The 20,763-nt window shown below is 41.1% G+C and overlaps 1 protein-coding gene and 1 long non-coding RNA gene across 2 annotated transcripts; both read left to right on the top strand.

Moving 5' to 3' along the window:
* Positions 1 to 1,807: 1,807 nt before the first annotated feature.
* chfr (checkpoint with forkhead and ring finger domains, E3 ubiquitin protein ligase) lies at positions 1,808 to 19,429 on the top strand. Its single transcript, XM_085179355.1, is given in 19 exon segments — positions 1,808 to 1,977; positions 2,808 to 2,948; positions 3,681 to 3,780; positions 5,336 to 5,445; positions 5,540 to 5,599; positions 6,014 to 6,172; positions 11,813 to 11,859; positions 11,861 to 11,897; positions 12,045 to 12,192; positions 12,885 to 13,039; positions 13,200 to 13,362; positions 13,502 to 13,704; positions 13,957 to 14,073; positions 14,390 to 14,473; positions 16,160 to 16,230; positions 16,393 to 16,480; positions 16,555 to 16,662; positions 16,789 to 16,861; positions 17,694 to 19,429. Coding segments are annotated over 18 exon segments (1,869 nt in total). The 5' UTR covers positions 1,808 to 1,977; positions 2,808 to 2,845; the 3' UTR covers positions 17,737 to 19,429.
* Positions 6,209 to 7,352, top strand: LOC146507366 (uncharacterized). The gene is made up of 2 exons (XR_014877114.1): positions 6,209 to 7,033; positions 7,134 to 7,352. It is a non-coding gene; the product is annotated as an uncharacterized LOC146507366 (long non-coding RNA).
* Positions 19,430 to 20,763: the final 1,334 nt, after the last annotated feature.

The raw sequence follows: 20,763 nt of genomic DNA, 5'->3' as shown, positions 1-20,763 counted from the left end.
CCACCATGTCTGACAGCTGTACAGCCTATTTCAGATGTTTGTTTTTTCAGTGGAACCAGGTATTTGCATCTCATAGTAAACTCTCTCTATTCAAATTCGTAAAGCCACTTTCTGGATTGCAGACTTTGACAGTGCTGCACCTGCCTTCTTCAAAGAGTTCTTCATTTGGCTAAATATCATGAAGGAGTTTCATCCATTACATTCTTTGCAGTCTTTCAGCCCTTTCAGTGTTGCTGAGCTGGCCAATGCATTTCTGCTTTCTATAGTATTTTGTATATTTAGCCACTGCTAAAGGTTTTATTATCTCTCTGATAGGATCATTTGTCTCACTTGCATCCAGATCTGTTTGGATATCAGAGTTCACTGGAAATTTCCTGTGAGATTTCCAGATAATTTTGAGCCTCTGAAAATTAGAGACTGTATAGAAATGGTCTCTAATGCAAACCTTTCTTAAAGGCTTGAATTAAAGCTAAAAAGGATGTTGAGTGTTTGTGGTGTGCACAGAGGTGAAATTTAGCAGGAAAAATGTGTCAGTGTGCAAAAACATATCTAAATCTATTTAGTGAGTGACATAAAGAATCGGCTGAGGTTTTGCTGATTCTGGGATGTTTACAAGCTGGTGATGCAGCAAAATATGACAGCTCTATAAGGCAAAACACAAAGGCATGCAAAAAAATACTTCATGTGGGGACTCGGGAAATTTAACAGCCTTTTAATTTTAATGGGGAAAATATTTTTGTCTCTCATGCTGTCTTGTTTCTAATAGCTTGAGGGATAGGTTTTGCATATTCATGCGGAGACTGTTCCTGTGTTGTTAACAACAAAATAACCTCACTACAAAGTCCGCTGTGAAGCTGTTTTGGAGCTTATCACCAGCCCCTCTTCAAATCCCAGTTATTGTTTTGAAAACTTTAAGGACTGAATGGAATAAACAGATTTACTTACTGGGAATATCTGCTGGAACTAAGTGAAACACAAAGGCCCACAAATCCATATTGATTCATGTATTTCTGACAGTCCAGTATCTGAGCATGTACAGGTGCGGCGGTACGAAGCCAAGACATTTGGTTTGCAAAAATTAAATTTAGAGTCGAGCTGGAACATTTCATTATTCGAGCCTGCAGCATTCAACTTTGGAAGACCAGAAATGTCTGGAGTACTTTATCTACCTCCTCATCGTTACCTGTCAGCAGTGGAGGACAGCCAGGTGCTTCAGCTCTAAGTGTGCGTATGGGGGGGATCTCATCTAGAACCAAGAGGTGGGCAGATCAATCCAAATATCGATTCTATAGATACCACCTTGAAGCGCCTTGAGGCGACTTTTGTTGTGATTTGGCGCTATATAAATAAAATTGAATTGAATTGAATTGAATTGAATGGAACCACCGCTGGTATTGGTATCAGATCAATACTTTTCATCAAAACAGCCTTCTGTTTTTTTTTTGTTTTTTTTTTGGAAAAATAAGCCTCAAATTTGCCTTTTTGTGTTGATTGTTACATCGATTTTATTTACAGCCTACAGTAACTTAAACAATCAAAATATTTACATTACCATTTGTATTCCAGCTCTCTAAAAAATCTCGGTTTCAAACACATGAAAAGCTGAAAGATATGTTTTGTTGTATTAACCTTGTGGGTCATTAAAATGTGTTCAGAATTTGCAAATTGATGATAATTCGCCTCCTAAATCGTGACACGCTGCTCTCACCTACATAAGCTGCCTTTATATAATAAAAGTAAAGTATCTGTATTGGCAACACTGGCCCTGTTTTTACTTGGTGTCTATTGATACCAGAGACGTGCAGTCTGTGGGAAGTTGAACCCAGTGAATCCACGACGTGCCCCTCCTCCATCAGCTGATGACGGTCAACCCAAAGCTGGGCAGGAAGTGCATCTTGTGCCTGAAGCTAGTTGGAACATGAACGGGAGAAGCTCGTTTTCACGCAGCTTCTGGGATAACAAACTAAGCTTTTGACGGTAGGGAAACCGTTTCCGACACGACATATAAACGACATTACAGACATTGCTAGTACTCGCACCGAAGTACTCCCGTTTTTGTCTTGGTCGCAAAATATGAACGGCTGCTAATGTTAGCAGTGGCGTTAGCTTATTATTGAAGTTGTGTGTGTATACGTGTGTGTTGGTAACTCGCTGCACCTCGTATTTAAGAAGTTGTCACCCTGATAGCTGACAGTTGAAATAACCGTTTCCCCCCCTAACATGTAGCAGAGCATAGTCAGCTAGTAGTTTAGCTATGTAGCAGGCAAACTAACGTATGTCAAGCTAAGCCAAGTGTCGTTAGGGGTGTCTTCCCCCCATCATTTCGTACCAAACTTCATGAGAGATTCGTTCAGTTTAATGTAGCTTCGCTGATGTAGTAATGTGCGTTTCTGCACTAACGTGTTTAGTCTGTTTGTAAACTCATCCTACACGTAAACATGTTTAAAACTAGATATGTTTAACAGGACTTCATAAACACAGTTCGAAGAATTATTCGGCTTAAAAAGTAATGATAAAAATATTTAAAAAAAACAAGTTTAGTAAAATAAATGCTGGGTTGGCTCTTGTGTGTTAATCTGAAAAAATAATTTCTAATTATTATTAGTGTCTATAAGAACACCAGTGTTTTTAAATGTAAGCATTTGCTTTTCCTTGTTAACTGTTAATAGTTGGTGTGAGTGACGAAGAAAGCTTTGTAATTTTATCATAGGCAGAAATTTAATTTCACTTTCTCTCTGCTACCATGTTTCTAGGAAATCCCCTGAAAAAACGCCAAAGTGAAACTTGTTTTCTCTTAACTTGTGTAGAAAAAGGGGGGAAGAAACCCAACAAAGCATCCTGGGACATGGACAGTAGGAGAGGACGAGCGTGGGGGAAGCTTGTCAAAGTGGACTCCAGTGAAACTGTCCTGCTGTTCAACAGTGAATGCACGGTCGGCAGAAAAAAAGGTGGTTAAGTTTGACTGTGTTTGGGAACGAGAAACGATTGGCGTTAAATTCAATGCATTTTTTTTGTTTGTTTTGCTTTGTTTTTATCTCCTTTTGTTTTGAAACGCTTAATTTTCTGATGCCTATTAACAAATGACAGTCCTGTCAGCAGCGCAGACGCCGCTGTCAGTGTCTGGAGCTTTTGAAACCTCCCCCTTGAAAACACAAAGCTTTCTTTTAGTGAACCAAACTTAGACAGGCTCTTGTGATGAGAACAAAAGACATCCATCGAGAACATGCGTGCAGAATATTAAGTAGATTTCTTTTTTTGTTTGGGTTTTTACTAAAGAAAAGGTTAGGTCTATAATTCCCCCCGTGTCTGCTTTTGTTGTCGAGTGCTTTTTGGGGGTCTGCCTTTTTGCAATGCAAAACTGCTAGGTTTAATTAGTTTGCTTATGTCTGGGCAGTGAATGATCTAGAAATGTCACAGCAGCACAATTTCAGGTATAACATGTGATGTTTTTAAAGGCTTAAATTAGACTAAAGATTAAAAACTGAGTATAGACAGTATTGGATTAATGAAACATTGTTATAGAATGTTTGGTGGAGGGGGATTTAAAAATATGTTTGTGCTGTAATGGTTTACAGGTGCCTATTATAACCTATGATGTTCTCTCGAGATGGGCTTTTAAAAGCAGAAAAACTAGGAATTTCTATATTTTCATAATAGCACTTTTTATTTTTTGTTTCCAGGATGTTATCTTTCCTTTCCAGCGAATAAACTTGTCTCAGGGGAGCACTGCAAGATTGTGAAAGATGAAAGCTCAGGGCTGGTGTGGCTTGAAGACATGAGGTACTCCAGGCTGAACTTTTGTACCACTCATATCATTTGCTTGTTTTCCCAGTGGGCCGAACTGAATATCATTATAAAAAATAATAAGCTCTCTGCTGCACCGTTGAGTAGAAATAAAACTCTTAGAAGAAGTTGGTTGAAAAGACACTGGGAGTCATCAGAAACGTGTGCCACCAGGTTGAGAATGTCCTACTGAGATAGAGGGAGAAGAAAAAGGAGACGCATACACTTTAAAGCTCCTTTTCAGTCATTCACTTTTATCTATTAATCTGAGAACATCGTAACTTGCTAGCCTATTATGGATTTTGCGATTTTAAACAATATATTAAGCCACCTTCCTGTTCTATAGGAATACAAGCAGCTGGCAGCCAGCTGAATCGAGTCCCCTGGAGATGTGCTCATTAACAAAGACTCATTCAGACTGATGGCAACATGTAGGCATTTATAAATTAGACCGCAGTTGTTTGCAAACTTTTGACAGTCTGTCTGAGAGTGACTGCAGTCAGTACAAGTGAGGCTACGTCCACACGTACACGGGTATTTTTGAAAACGGAGATTTTCCGTTTTCGTTTTAAAAAATAATCCCGTCCACACGTAAAGGCAGAAATGAAGGAAAACGCTGCTAGGAACATGCCAAAGCAGCAGGTGGCGCTATATTCCTAACCGTGCAGAAATGTTGGCCAATCAGAAGTCTAGAAGCCTCGGTGGGAAAAAGTAAACAAAGCTGGGGCATAGAAGCAGAACCGAGTCGTATGTGTGGAGGGACAGTAACTTTGTGTGTATATGTAAGCATTTAAACACTGCAGAGAGAACAGTAACAGTAACAGTATTGTAGAAATTCATTTCACTGAAACAATAACGTGGCGCACAGTGTGACGTCAAAAAATGCGCACACCTTTGACGCTGCGTTTTCTGCGTTTTTCTCGTCCACACGTAAATGCAAAAACGGAGTTTTCAAAAATATCCACCCTGGCCGGAGTTTTTAAAAATGTCAGTTTTCAGTGACCAAAAACGCCGTTTACGTGTGGACGAAAGGTGCAAACGCATAGAAAAATCTGCGTTTTCAAAAACACCCGGGTACGTGTGGACGTAGCCTCAGACTGTGACTGTTTGCAGAAAGGTTGCCTTTTATCAGGTGACCTGTGTAATCGCCTTGGAATCAAAAACTGTTGTTTATTAGGAGGCAGTTTTGTCAAGATGAGTGTTTTGATTTTTCAGTTGAGCTGATTTAATGTAAGTTTGTTTGGATGGTGGCACATGAGATGACTGCTTGTTCTATTCCCAGAAATTTTTCAATTCATGTACTAAAGTGTTGATATACGGAGGCCTGTATTGATACAATATGACCACAATATCACTCTGCTGTATCAGTTTTTTCCCCCCGCTGCAAAAAAATGCACATCTTCACTAGCTAGTACAAAAATGGGCAGTTCACACACTGAATATTTAAGTGGGACCAAGTATGGTGTGCATTAGTTCATATTTGTTCATAATGCTCCTTTGTAAAGCAGACGTATAAGCAGTATAGTTAAATATCATGTCTGTCTGTCCGTAGCACTAATGGCACAGTGATCAACATGTCCAAACTGGTCAAGAAACAAACTCACATGCTGCAGAATGGCGATGTCATCTACTTCGTGTACAGGAAAAGTGAACCTGAACAAAGTGAGTTTTGAATTTGTGAACTATAACGATGATATATTATTTTGTATGTGTGTATATGAAGACGAAAACGCTGTGTGCTCTTGTCACCCTGTAGACATCGCCTATGTTTACCACTCCATCAAAATGGATCAAACAGCTTCACAACACAATTATGGTGAGTACTTGAGTAGTTCCCCACAATTAATTTGTCAAAAGGAGCTAATTACACAAACCAGCCACAACACACAGCATTAAAAACACCTGGCTAATGTTGTGAAGGTACCTCTTTGTGCTACCAAAACACACTCAGGTTCTGGGAGCCCTGCCTGTCCTTAAAGTGTCCTGTGGTGTCCAGAGCTGGTCGGTATCAGTGCTTGGTGGGTGGTACATGCCACTTAGTTACACGAATGCAATGGGCTACTGTTCACCAGCATCGTATTACACAAAAGCAACAAAACGAGTCACTTCATCTGTCTGTGATTTTAATGTTGTGGCTGAACTCGGTAGATCTTTACTTCTGTTTGTTTTGTTAGTCATCTCCCACTCTGTACTCAGACTTCAGCCCACAGTCGTCCTCCTCCTCTTCCAGGTTCAGAGATGGCCCTCTCTGTAGAGCCTGTAATGCTCTCAAAGGCTCCTCGGGATGCAACTCAGGAGGAACCTCAACCCTCTACCTCTGCTTCACACTTCTGCATTGAGACTGCTTACTCTTCTGGTGCCATGGCAACCACAGGCTCTCCTGTGACTGGTGGGTTCTCTATTCACGCACTTTTAAAAGGTTGGTGTGCAAAAGGACCGTGGGGATTATTCATAAGATTAAAAATCACTCTTTAAAGTCTTACATTATGTACATTTACCGTTTGGAGCTTCTCTAAATTACTTAAGTCTTCAAATAGAAAAAAAGAGTAGTTAACAGCCACATCTTTTGAATGAATTTGTAAATGGACCGCTTCTTATATAGCATGTTTCTGCTCTACTTGAACACTTGAGCTCTTTATACAACATGCCTCATTCACCCATTCACACAAGCACTCCTTTGTATGTCCAAGTGCTTTCTAGCTAACATTGTGATGATCCAGGAGCAGCCTTCCCAAGGATATGCTCTGGCATGCAGACTTTAGCAGCCAGCGGTCGAACCACCAGCCTTCCGATTAATAGATGACCTGCTCCAGGGCCAAAACCAAAAAGCAGGTTTTTTTCTGAAATATTGCAATACCTAAATACAGATTTGACACAGTACTGAACACTGATAGCACCTGCGCTTTCTCGCCCACTCTTCTGTCAGACAGCAAGCTGACACTCACACGCTGCAGTGGGACACGTTGCCTCGCCTACTCATTCACTCACTGAGCTGTCTTCTTATTTTAATTTTCTCATTTGCTCCGGTTGCTTGTTTGGATTTGGTGTTAAAAACAAGCGCAGAGTCTCTCTGACCTGTTTTGGTGCATAAAGAAACCAAAATATTTCAGCTTAGGGCTGTTCGATATAACGATATATATCGGATGACGATATAAAAACGTCTATCGTTTCATTTTACGCTATCGTTTGTTTCGTGGTGTCGCAAAAGAAACTGTTTACAGCAATATTTTTCATGGTTTTGATGGTCACTGTAGTGGCTGTATTAATTTATTAAAGTTCGCTCTTTCTCTTTTATTTAATATAACCACACTACGGATGCACAAGCGCCTGTTTTTATGCGTTGTCGTTAGCATAGCAACAACAACGGTAACAGCATCGCGTGTCCGCTTGTTTATGTTCCACATAAACCTTTCACAATAAAGCTCAAGATCCTGTTGAGACGTTTCAAAATAAACTGAATCAGCAGATTATTTACGGATGAGAAGTAAAAAAGCCGTCAGGTGCTAAAAAATAAACCTTAGACTCAAACGTTAGAACAGGCTTTTCCCCGCAGCACGCCGTGTAATAAATACTCACACAGAAAACGGCGGCCGTTACAACTTATGTCTAAAAACGTATCGTTTCACACATCGGTTAAAACACTCGACTCCAGCTACATGACGCGCAGCTGGAAACACTTGACGCAAGTCGAGCTGCACGAGATTCACAGAATTTACAGGAAATGTTACATTTTTGTGATTTATATCGTTATCGGGATGATGGAATTCTTATATCGGGATATGAGATTTTGGTCATATCGCACAGCCCTATTTCAGCTTTAAATCAAAGAACATTAAGATGAGAAACTGTTGCAACTTCTGACAAAACAAAAAGCACCACATTCACATGTTTTTAGTTATCTTTTAATAAATAATAACCCCCATGACCTCAGAAATGGTTTATCATGATATATAAGTATTAAAGTTGAAATTCTATTCTGCCATAAGTCGTATTTGGTTCATTTTTTTGCTTTGTATTTACTCCAAGTAAGATGACTAAAGCTGGAGGACAGTCTTTGTGTTGGTGTTTCAGGAAATGTATCTAATAGATCTCACTCAAGGATGGGTCATCAATTACAACATTTCTACACTGTAAAATATTAAAAGGGCTAATGTGAGGAATTTAGAATAAGACATCAGGCTGTTTACACATGACCAGTTAATTAGAAATAATTAGAAATTATAAGTGCACTTCATAAATTCCCCTAAACTGCAGTAAGTTACGAGATTTTCTCTCACTCAAACAGATGAATATTGAGAATAATAATAATGTAATTGTTCTGATATAAATTGGTACCAGCAGCTCATGTTTTGACAGTGTGACGGATGATTAACTGCTGTAGAGGAGCAGACAGTGAGCTGTGATGACTCTGATTACAGTTAGTGAGGGAAGAAGATGATTTACAGCTGATCAATACTGAACTTTACGCTAATTCAGCTTTATTGTTTGACACGTGTCCAGCTGGTCATTATTGATTATATCTGGCCCGGTGTTTAACTGCCATTTCTGTCTGCTTTCATCTGCTTTGTGTATTGATTTGTTTCTCAATCTTGAAATCTTAAGCTCAGAATACTCTGCTGGTACACTGCCATTTTCTTTACAGTCACTCTCTGCAGTAAATAAAGATAATTATGGTAAAAGAAGCTATCCTCAGCAGAGTTATGATACATGGTCAATAGTAAGTCAATAGAAATCATTTCATCCATGTTTTGCCAGAACACAAAAGGCCAATGAGAATAATACCATGAACCAATCACGTGGCTGGAATAGTTGGTCATCTCAGGTTAGGCCAGAGGTTCCCAAAGTGTGGGGCCCGCCCCCTAGGGGGGGGCGCAGAGCCATTGCAGGGGGGGCGTGGCATGAAAAGGGAAAAAAAAAACAAAAAAACAACAACGCTTGGACACTGCTAGCACGGGGCGCCCACACAAATGCAAAGCAGGAGATGAAGCATCGCTGAATATGTTTCCAAACCAACTTCATTCTAAGCCAAAGACTAGAAAATATGGTGAAGCAAATCTTCCCTTTGGCTTCACCTGCACAAGTGCCGAGGTAGGTCTCCCTGCAGGATTGGTTTTCCCTTCGTTGGGAGCAGCGCTGGGCTGTTTAAATCACGGACAAACAGGATCCCACATTCTTTATTTTTAGTTCACAAACACTTGTTGTAATGACTAACTACTCCTGACATTTTGGAGATATTAGCTCTTTATACAGTAAAGTTACAGCGGGATACAAATAACATCAGGCTGATCCTGCCACGATTTGTTCCCTCGGTTCAAATCACGGACAAACAGGATCTAACAGTTGTTTATGTTTTTGAAACCATTTTGCAGAGGGATTTTTTTGAAAAATGTATTGATAGCAATGTTGAATATTATTACGCAGGAAAAAAACCCCCAACTACATGTAAAATAATCACACCGTGACGCCTCTGCCTTTGTAAATGGAGGGACAGTAACTGCGTGTAAAACCTGCAGACAGTCAGATTAACAGTATTTCGTCTCTATCTGCCATTCTGCAATTCCTCTCATGTAAACAATAACGTGCACACAGCGTGACGTGAAAAAAGGCACATACCTTTGACGTTGAGTGACGAACTCTGTATTCCTCGTCCACACGTAAACGCAAAAAAGGAGTTTTAAAAAATCTCAGTTCTCGGTGATTCGAAACGCCGTTTAGGTGTGGACGAAACAGCTGCGTCTTCAAAAATACCCGTGTAGGTGTGGACGCAGCGTAAAAGACTTAGTAGTTTATTTTCTTACTACCTGTAATTTATTGCAGATTACTTGTATTTGCTTAATTGTTTACTAAATGTTTGAGGTGTGAAATAAACCGCAATGGAGCAAAATATGGGTGTGTGTGGTTGGAGGATGTGTTTGCGAGGGGGGCGCGCGAACATTTTTCTTGTAAAACAAGGGGGGCCCAGCAAAAAAAGTTTGGGAACCACTGGGTTAGGCTAACAGATCAGCTCCATGGAAACACTTGTGTTGCCTGCATACATCTTGTACACCCTCAGCTCTTTAACACCTGCTCGTTATTCGGGACACACAACCATGTTAGCTGGTCACAGATTACCAAGTGAAACCGTCTGCTCAATAGAACCTAACAATATGACTTTATTTTATTTTTTTAATTCAAACTAAGTAAATGTTCCTTAACTTACACCAGCTTAGACAGCTGGGCTGCTGGTACCTTGTGTTCACACTCAAAATAACTTCCCTGATTTAAAATGAATAAATGTGATTTTAAAAAGAGAACAGTCTGAAAGTTTCAAAAAAAGCCAGGTTGGTAAGTAAGTGCTGTTTATTTTTTCAGCATGACACGTTTGTTGTAGGTTAGAGCACTTGGAGTTGATAAGTGTCTTAACATAGAGCTGCAGTGCCGACCAGCGTGTCTGAAGTTCGATGGGATTAAAGACTCTTACAAATTAATAAGAAAATACATAAAAAAGTCACGCTCACCACCACTACATGCACTTAACTGCAAATGTGATCTCGGCAACATTACAGAACAATGCTTAAGTCAAAAATAAATAGATTTAGTAAACTGGACACCTGTGTCATACTTTGCTACCACATCAGGTTTCTGGTCAAGTAGCACAGCTGATCCATATACGAGCCTCACTGGCCACCTCGTTTATATAATACGGCTCTTGTGTTTTTCAGAATTTGTATTTGTTTGTATTATTTATTTGCTTGAACCACAGTTGACTGAATATTTCTGGTAGTTTGCTTTTGTTTATCCGTGAAAGTTTGTGGGATTATTTAAAATACAGTTTTTCATGTTCCACTTGCACTAAATAAATAAAGAGAGAGAGAGAGGCCATGGTTCTCAGCCGGAAAAGGGTGGAGTGCCCACTCCGGGTCGGGGATGAGTTCCTGCCCCAAGTGGAGGAGTTCAAGTATCTCAGGGTCTTGTTCGCGAGTGATGGGAGAAGGGAGCCGGAGATCGACAGACGGATTGGGGCTGCAGCTGCAGTAATGCGGACGCTGCACCGGTCCGTCGTGGTGAAGAGGGAGCTGAGTGTAAAAGCGAAGCTCTCAATTTACCGGTCGATCTACGTCCCTACCCTCACCTATGGTCACGAGCTGTGGGTAGTGACCGAAAGAACGAGATCGCGGATACAAGCGGCGGAAATGGTAAATGGTAAATGGAATGGTTCTTATATAGCGCTTTTCTACTCTGTCCGAGCACTCAAAGCGCTTTATACAGCTAATTCATTCACCCAATCACACCCATTCACACAAGCACTTCTAAGTTTAAGTGCTGAGTATCTAACATTCATACACATTCACACTCTGATGGATGCATCGGAGAGCAACATGGGGTTAGTATCTTGCCCAAGGATATTTGGCATGCAGACTGGAGCAGCCGGGGATCGAACCACCGACCTTCTGGTTAGTGGCTGATCCGCTCTGCCACCTGAGCTACAGCCACCCCAATGGCTTCCTCCGAAGGGTGGCTGGCCTCTCCCTTAGAGATAGGGTGAGAAGTTCGGCCATCCGGGAGGGGCTCAGAGTAGAGCCGCTGCTGCTCCACATCGAAAGGAGCCAGCTGAGGTGGTTTGGGCATCTGACAAGGATGCCTCCTGGGCGCCTCCTGGGCGAGGTGTTCAGGCATGTCCCACCGGGAGGAGGCCCCGGGGCAGACCCAGGACACGCTGGAGAGATTATATCTCTCGGCTGGCCTGGGAACGCCTTGGTGTTCCCCCGGATAAGCTGGAGGAGGTGGCTGGGGAGAGGGAGGTCTGGGCCTCTTTGCTTAGGCTGCTGCCCCCGCGACCCGGCCTCGGATAAAGCGGATGAAGATGGATGAATGGATGGATGGATGGAGAGAGAGATGGATGGATAGTCATGTATTGGTTGATCCAATAAATTTAGACCAGACTAAACTTAATTGGAAAATGTTGTAATCTGTGGTCTATTAAAAACAAGTAGTTTAGAGTATTGAAGTCATTATTTGACCCACAACTGTTGTTCTTTTGTCTCATTAGGCCAAGCTAACGATCCAACCACTACACAGGAGGAAGAAACAGAAAACCCTGGAGCCAAAAAGCAAGAGGAGGAAAACCGATGATGGTTAATGAATATGTCACTTTGAGATTAAACTAGATTCCCTTAACTTCTCTGATTTTGTCATAGCCGTCATGTTCCAAGCCACATTTCATTTTAATCTCACGCTTTGCGTGTGTTCTGATTTATAATGTGCACCTACTGTGTTTACAGATAAATCTTATGAATTAGGCGTGCCGTGCAGCTCAAGGCCAGAAGTGGTTAGTTCCTCAAAACCACCAGTAGAAGGGACTAAGACGGATAAGATGGAGGAAAGCTTGACGTGTGTTATCTGCCAGGACCTGCTACATGACTGTGTCAGGTGACCTGATTTATTTGTTTTTCCTTTCATGTTTAAGTTACAATAAAAAAAAAGGTGCTTCTGCCCAACAGTATATGTGTCAAAAATAGGGTTTGTGCAATTCTAACAAGCTTGAAAACAAAGCCTGTCGCTCGCTTTAGCCTCTTTTCTACTGGTACTTAACTACACTACTCAATTTCAGTCACTTTCCATTACAATTGAACACTATCTCAGCGTGCGTGAGATCGCTATAATTTCTGCCTTTAAGTAGAAACCAAGAACAATAACAGGTGGTCACATTTCCCTAAATGAAGCCGTTGGATGGAGCTGTAAAACCCGCACGGTGCATATTACCCTGTCCAGGTGTAGTGCAGCTATGGTAGTCGTTTGCAGCGATATGAAAGTAGTTGCATGTAGATAGCAGGTAGCTATACTTTCTATTGGAGGTAGAACAAACAATAGTCCTTTATGTGCCTGGTCCAAGGTGTTTAGAGGGATGTGAGTCAGCAGTATGGTGGGAACCAAGTAGAAAGTCTCACCAGGGTGCTTCCTCATTTACCTCCAGCAATGCTCATGGAGCAATGACTGGGATCATTATTAAATGGTAGAACCTGGTTAATCTCTTTGCAGCTTCCAGCTGTTTAGCAGCTTCCAGCTGTTGGGAATGTCTGATCCTATGCCAATAAAAGTGTGTTTTTTTTTTTTTCCTGTAGTTTGCAGCCTTGCATGCATGTCTTCTGTGCCGCCTGCTACTCCGGCTGGATGGAACGCTCTTCCCTTTGCCCCACCTGCCGCTGCCCTGTGGAGAGGATTCATAAAAACCACATTCTCAACAACCTGGTAGAGGCCTACCTCATCCAGCATCCAGGTGTGCACAGATGGACCCCTTTTTTAAGTCTTATTTTGCTCTTTGCCCTCAGCCACTGTAAACCTGCACAGATTTTTATCTTTTTGTGTACCATTGATGAAACTCACTTAACTTTACTCGATTTCCTTAATGAGCTCATTCTAAACAAACTGTCCCACAGAAAAGTGTCGCAGCGAGGACGACCTGAAAAGCATGGACAGCCGTAACAAGATAACTCAGGACATGTTGCAGCCAAAAGTTGAGCGCTCTTTCTCTGATGAAGAGGGCAGTTCAGATTACCTCTTTGAGCTCTCTGATAATGACAGTGACTCCTCAGATATCAGGTAATAAATCAGTAATCGGTAATAAACCTGACACGTAGTTTTGTTTCTTCTGTTGTTTCAAATCACATTTTTCTGTAAAATCATTTTAGATAGGTGTTGTAGCGAATAAAATCTTATCGTGATGGCTCCTTGTCTCCAGTCAGCCTCTGGTGATGTGCAGACAGTGTCCTGGCTACAGGAGTGATGTGAACCAGCTCCTCTTTGCTTCGAGCTCAAGCTACTGGTTCCCCGGTCTGCCAAGTCTACAGCCGATGCCTCCACCTCCCAACCCAGTTAGCGAGGAGGCGGCTGCAAAGGCCTCAGCAGAGATGCCCTCAACATCCTCGGATAATAACAATGAGTGTAAGTTAGATGAAAAATCAAAGATTTGAGGAAATGTAATAAAATAACTGCTATTGCTCAGCTATAGATGCCATCGTGTCACCACATAAATAGGCGTCTTTGCGGTTGGCACTCTAATACCAAACGCGTTAAACAAGGATGATTGTGTGGTCAGACAGTGATCGTTAAAGCCCACTTTAGCACAACAGCAACATTTCTCCTGATTTGCTAACACATCTTGGCTCTTGTCCAACACTTCTTTCCTGCCTGCAGCTCCTCAGGAGTACCGCTGCCCCCCTCAGGGCTGCCATCTCATATGCACCTGCTGCCTCCAGCCAATGCCAGACAGACGGGCCGAGCTCAGCAACCAGCAGCTTATTGCTCAACAATGTGAGTGGCATCAACACCTGTTAGCGCGTCTGCTGAAATGTAACGTCTGCGTTGACTGAATGTGATTGACTACAATTTGACTGTCACTCAGAAATTTGCATGCAACTACAGTGAAATGCAAAGAGATCATCTCAGATAATATAAGACTGTAAGCCGGTGCACAGTGGGCTGTGTAAGGCCGCTCTGTTTATGTAGCCTTGTGGTATTTATTCTATATAGAATCGACTGATGGCTGAATTCCAAATTTGTGAGCCATATCATATCTATAAATAGACTTTTTTGCACCTTAGATGGATGATTTGTGGTGTTTTGGCAGGTGTGCTGTGCCAACGACCTTTCTGTCATATGTACTGGGGTTGCCAGAGGATCGGTTGTCAGGGCTGTCTGGCTCGATTCAGTGGTATGTATCTGTTTGAGCGAAATAGCTCCAGGATATCCTGTGTTCACTGTAAACCTTCAGCCTTGTGGGATTTGTTTTGGCCTCTAATTGAAAGGACTGAATCCTGAATAGTGCCCAAATCCAATATTTGTATTTTTCTGTTTTCCTATTATATGAACGATGTTTACAAAAATCCTGAACACTAGACGTAGCATTATTTTATGGTGAATACAGTGTATGATCTAACACTCTGAAAATGTATTATTATTATTATTAGAGGCATTAAACTATAACTGGTATGTTTTTCAATAATAAGAGTTCATTAAGTACAGTAGTATAGCAGCTAAACAGTTGAGATAAAGTATTGGGGTGCAACGATACACAAAATTCACGGTTCGGTATTTTTTCGATACAAAAAAATGTTCATGCCTTTTTAATTTGTCATTTATTAAAATTATAAATATATATTTAAACTCAAAAGTACAGTTTTTAAATTTAATGTTGCTGAAACAACAAAGGGATAAAAAAATAAATCTATCTGATGGAGAAATCATTCATCTTTGGAAAAGAGAGTTTATTACAGAGAAATGGTTCTTTCCAAAATAAAAGCTCTACTATACGCTTCTTCTGGGCTATATTCTCAGCAGCATATTAAACATATCAGGTCCCCATAAGGAGAATCATGTGCTAACGGCTGTCTAAATGACTCGGGTAAAGTTTGTAGCATGCGTGCTTGTTGTTTTTGTCTGCTTCCACTTGTCTTTGCACTAGGATGATGTCAGAGTAAATGTGCAGTCATATTCATTGTGTTCCCACTAGTGCTGTCAGCGTTAATCTGAAATGACGTTAACGCCACAACACGGCAAATCTCCGTTAACGAGCTAACGCGGATCGCCCCGTGCATGGGGCTGGACGGCCAACACGTTAACGAGCTAACTGGCTAACACACTAGTTCCCACCCATGTAATTGAGCATTGCGTGGCACATCCGACATACTGTTTTACTTTAGTCCATGACGCGCTTACCTTCAGGGTCATACGTCACATGAAAACCAAAATAGTTCCAAACGCCAGATCTGAATGAAGGTGGGGGAGGTTCAATTTGCCATGTTGCAACGAGCTTAGCTTCTGTCTCGCTAGCTTGCGCTGCGCTCAGTGGATCTGCGTTCGACTACTCCGCCTAGGCTGCACTGTCGAGCGCAGATCCACTGAGCGCTCAACACAGACAGCATCGTCAGAAGAAAAGTTGATAAAATAAATCTTGTATTGTTCGATACATATGTGTACCGAACCGAAAGCACTGTATCAAACTGTTCAATATCAATACGAGTATCGTTGCACCCCTAATAAAGCACTACTCCTAAAGAGCTTTACACAATACTGTAAAAACACAGTATTTGCAGCAGATGAACAGTATCTGAAATTCATTACCTTAAGAAAAACAGCACTCATTCCCAAAGCCTTTTTGTTGTCAACTGTTCTCTTTTTAATACATTTAAAAAACACTCCAAAAACTGTTTGTTTGTTTTTACTCTGAAATTTAAATTCAATTCAATTTTATTTATATAGTGCCAAATCACAACAAATGTCGCCTCGAGGTGCTTCATTAATTTCAATTCAAATTTGAAATGGTCTGAGAACTGTGAATCAGCGAATTCATTAGTGTTATTATTATGTTGGCAATTAAAATCCACTTTGTATTTTTCAGACCTCAACCTGACTGACAAATGCCTGGATGGTGTGCTGAACAACAATAACTACGAATCAGAGGTCCTGCGGGTAAGACGGACTTGTATCCATTGTTTTATGAGTCAGTATTTTCGTTGACCACTTATTTACAGTGCAATAGTTAATGCAGTGGTGTAAAGCACCAAATAAATGCAGTCATCTTACAACCTGTGACCTGTACGTCAGCATGTACTCTTTCCATCCTTCCACCAGAACTACTTATCCTCCAGGGGGCAGTCTTGGAAAGATCTGCTGAAGGACTCTTTGCAGGGTTTACAGCAAGGAAACTACCTTTTGACAGGTGAGTCAGTGCTGCACATGCACTATACACAGTGCTGTTTAAAATCAGAGCAATAACACTCAATCTTCTCTCAGATTGTCGTATCTCTGCAAACGCCATCCTGTGTTTCTGCTGCGGCCTGCGAGCCTTCAAGGAGCTGGCCTACAAATACAGACAGAACATCCCTTCATCTGAATTGCCAGGTCAGAAAATCCTCCTAAATAATTTGTGACAAAAGTTCAAGTGCTCCTTTTTTTTTTTTCTTTCATTTTAAATATATGTAAACCTTTGCTGCACTGTACTAACCTCATTAAATATTCTGTCTTCAGCTACTGTAACGTCTCGTCCAGACTGTTACTGGGGACGTAACTGCCGCACGCAGGTGAAGGCGCATCATGCAGCGTAAGTCAGTGAAACTGAAGTTGCTGACACTATGTAATGTAATGTCATTTAGATTTTTTCTTGCTGTCAGTAGATCTAATTAAAAAAAGCTGCTGACCAGCAAGAAGTGCAAACCCGTCATCGTTGTCATCATTATAATGCCAAGGAGCCCAACTGCACACAGCAACCCAAAGCAAATGCACTGTAACACTAATATGTGTGTTTTCTATTTGATTTGATATGATATGCATGCATAATGATAATTGTATATTGGATGTCAAATGGATAACATTATGCAAATTGAGTTTGTTTGCAGTTTCAGATCAGCTTCTATGCATTTATACGCTTATTTTGAATAGTTACAGCTTGGTTAGGTACTGATATGCTAATGCCAAGTACGTATTTATTTTAGTAATACATATATGGAAGCACAGTGCATTCACTTGACAAAATAGTGTGTCCCGTTTGCTTAAAATAACAAGATAATCATCCCAGAAATTCAGATTAATGACCCCAGCTCTAGTGCAGTTGGAAACGCTGGGAGATGGCGGCATCTTTGAGTGATCCTGATGGTGTTGTTACAGGCTGTCTAGCAGATGTAGCAGTGTTTCTCAATATGGCGTTAAGATGTATAACGGTGCATTACACTCGATTAAAACATTAGAGCTCCAAGACACCGTGGTGTTGTTCACTCCTCTTGCCACTAGGTGGAGTCCTTGTATAAACTGCCAGATAGTTCTTCATGTTTTAAAGATCTGTGCCAGCTTTTTTTGGTTCCTCTCACCTCATTTGACATTTGCCTTTACAAGCAAATCTTATCTCACTTTTCCCCACCTCTTTATTTTAATTTCAGGAAATTCAACCACATCTGTGAGCAGACGCGTTTCAAGAGCTGAAGCAGCAGCGTGGCTCGTCTTCCCTCAGTCGTGTCAAATTGACATAACTGAACATCTCGTACATTCGAGGAGGCACAATCACTTTTTGCATCCATTGTTGCTAACCGCCTTATGCAATAATCCCAGTCAGATATTACAATCAAGTCTCTATGTACAGCAGTGGCAAGGGTGTCTCTTCAGTAACACTATGCACATTCATATAGAGTTAATTGCAGAGTTCAGAAATGTGTGACGCTGCTTCTCGGAGTGAAGACCTTAATAGATAATTTAAATTCGCATCTGTTTTTCTTACATTACCTGCCATAAGCGGGTAATCAACTATTATTTGCCTGAGCAGCTCATTTATTTGTAAGGTGAAGTAATTAAGTTCTCCCTAATAAATCTGTCCTCCAGCATGTGCAACAAAAAATAATGCGAATAAGGCAATCTGTATGGATTAGAGCCATACATGCTTACAAGCGCTTTCTATGTAGCCCCTTAGCCTGGGTAGGTTGAGGCTTAATAGCCCTTATGTGTATTGATGTTCATTAGCTCTCTTACTCGGTGTAGAATCCAGAGCTTCCTACAACATGATGCTGATGAAAATATATTGATGTCATTAGGGGGAAACAATGATGAATAGTGTTAAGTAACAGAAATTGTATCATGTTTATTGGGCCAAGAGAACCAAAACTGCTGAATTTAAACAATATTATTAAATGTAAATGCTCAACCTCCAAGGGTCTTTTTCACGTGGGCATTAGTCTGTTCCCAGGCAAAGGCGAAAAGCCATTAATAAGCAGCTCTCACATAATGGTGTAGATTTGTAATCCCATGTGATATCTGTGTAGGACTTTGTCTGTGGGTAGGGGGGTGATTGAGTTGTAACACTGTCAGAGGGCCTGGAGGCCTCTGTTGTGTGCTTTTGCTCTGGATAATCATCTCCAAAGTGATTAAAGTATAGTAGGAGGAACGTCTGGCGAGAGATGCGTGGGAAGGGCTAATCTGTGATGAAATGCACGGTTGCGTAGAACAGAGGCAGAAATAGATTGCACTCCAAGCAGCTAGTAATAGTTAAATCTTTAGTGGCATGGAGGTTTGATGTACTGCCCCTGCAGCATGCAGTTACTGAACAGTTGTGCCAATACAAACACAACAGTGCATCCTGTTGTAAAGTTGTCATTTGCAGTGATTGCAGCTACGTGTTATTAAGGCTTACCTTAGTTTGTTGGATTTTGTCCAGTTTTTCTCTGGTTCTTTCCTCAGGTACAGAAAGCTGCTGGTTTGGTGGTTCAAAATTCTGTTAAGTCCTATTGAATCCAGTGACCATTTGTTCATCATCACCCAAGTGTCAGAAACGCATGCAAACATGCACAGAGAACTTTTGATGTCTACTGTAAAGGTTGACAAATCAGCCTCTTATGGCCTTATTTAGTGTGGCCAGATTTAAGCGTGCACACTCATAGGGGCCTTATATATTTAAATACAAGGATGAAGGAGTAGTCTTTAGTTGACTTTTACCTAGGGTCGCTGTAGAAAGTGCTGGAGGATGATGTAGAAACTGTTAGCTGTCATCCAGTACATTTTGTGTGAATTCACTGGTGGTATTGTTTTTCTACATTTCTGTAGTATTTTAGTTGACTTGAAGAGAAAAAATCTTAGTGTTTATTTTTTACTGCTAAGAATCTTTGCACATATTGTCGGCTCATTTTTATTTTGCTGGATTATATCGAGCATCATGGGAAAACTGTCTGTATCCAGTGTATGGGATATAAGTAAGGCTCATAAACTCTCATGAGAACTTCCATTCCATACTGAGATGTGAAGGAGAAATGCAGTAGCCAAGAAAAATAATCTCCTTGATAATTTGAATCAGTTGTTCATGTGTGGTTTATTAAGATGAACATTTTCTGTGGTTAATGTGGATGAAACGTGTCGTTTGGGAATCATCAGGTTTTCATTAGCGTGCTGATAGAAAAATTGAATTGTGAATGGGGCGTTCTCCTGGCCTCTGCCTGAGCTCCTGATTTGAATTTGTTACATTAGTGGTTTAGGTGTTTCTTGTCCTTTCTTTTACCCCCTCTGTTATGGTGCGTCTACGTTAGCATTCCTCAGCAGCTAAGGGCCCTAAGCACAAGCCCGGTCGATCCCCTGATAGAGTGGCGGAGTTTTAATTATTCCCTACAGGAGATCTGGGGACCCTAAGCCAACAACAGTCCCAAGCCGCTCCAATCAGGAATTAGTATTAGAGGACTTTGGAGAAGTGCTTTGCATTCTCCCTTGAATGGTGTGTGTTTGGGGGGAATGATTGTTATGTTGTGTACTAAGGCAAATATTTACTCACTTTGTGTGCAAAAGTCTGGACCAAGCTGCTCAGCAGTATGGAAGAGGCAGGTTTCATTCTACCTCATCACAGCTCCCAGGAAAGTGGGAACAAACAGGCATCTGTCACAGTAACATCAGCTAAGAGCTGGGCATCTGTCGGTGTGAGAGATGAACGCATTTTCGGATGCCTGAAAACTATTTGCAATGCACTATTTGAACAATTAGTCTGGACTATAATCAACTGCTAGTGTGAGCAGCACTAGGCACATGCAGAAAATGTTTGGTTTTCATTATGAGAAGTCTCTTCACACTATGTTGTATTCTACAATTGTCTTTGAAAAATGCGTATGGATCTGGTTTTGCTGTTAATCTTTACCATTAAAAAAATGATACCTGAAAGTAAAAACTGACTTGCTTTTGTGGAGTTTCTGTAACCTTTAAATGTGTGATTTCAGTGCAAATCTTCATTCTGACTACGTCCACACGTACACGGGTATTTTTGAAAACTGAGATTTTCCGTTTTCGTTTTAAAAAATAATCCCGTCCACACGTAAAGGCAGAAATGAAGGAAAAAGCTGCTAGGAACATGCCAAAGCAGCAGGTGGCGCTATATTCCTAACCGTGTAGAAATGTTGGCCAATCAGAAGTCTAGAAGCCTCGGCGGGAAAAAGTAAACAAAGCTGGGGCATAGAAGCAGAACCGAGTCGTATGTGTGGAGGGACA

Source organism: Neolamprologus multifasciatus, chromosome 12 (genome assembly GCF_963576455.1).
Source record: "Neolamprologus multifasciatus chromosome 12, fNeoMul1.2, whole genome shotgun sequence".
Lineage (NCBI taxonomy): Eukaryota > Metazoa > Chordata > Actinopteri > Cichliformes > Cichlidae > Neolamprologus > Neolamprologus multifasciatus.
Note: the sequence above shows the minus strand (reverse complement) of the source record. Positions and strands in the feature narration are given on the sequence as shown.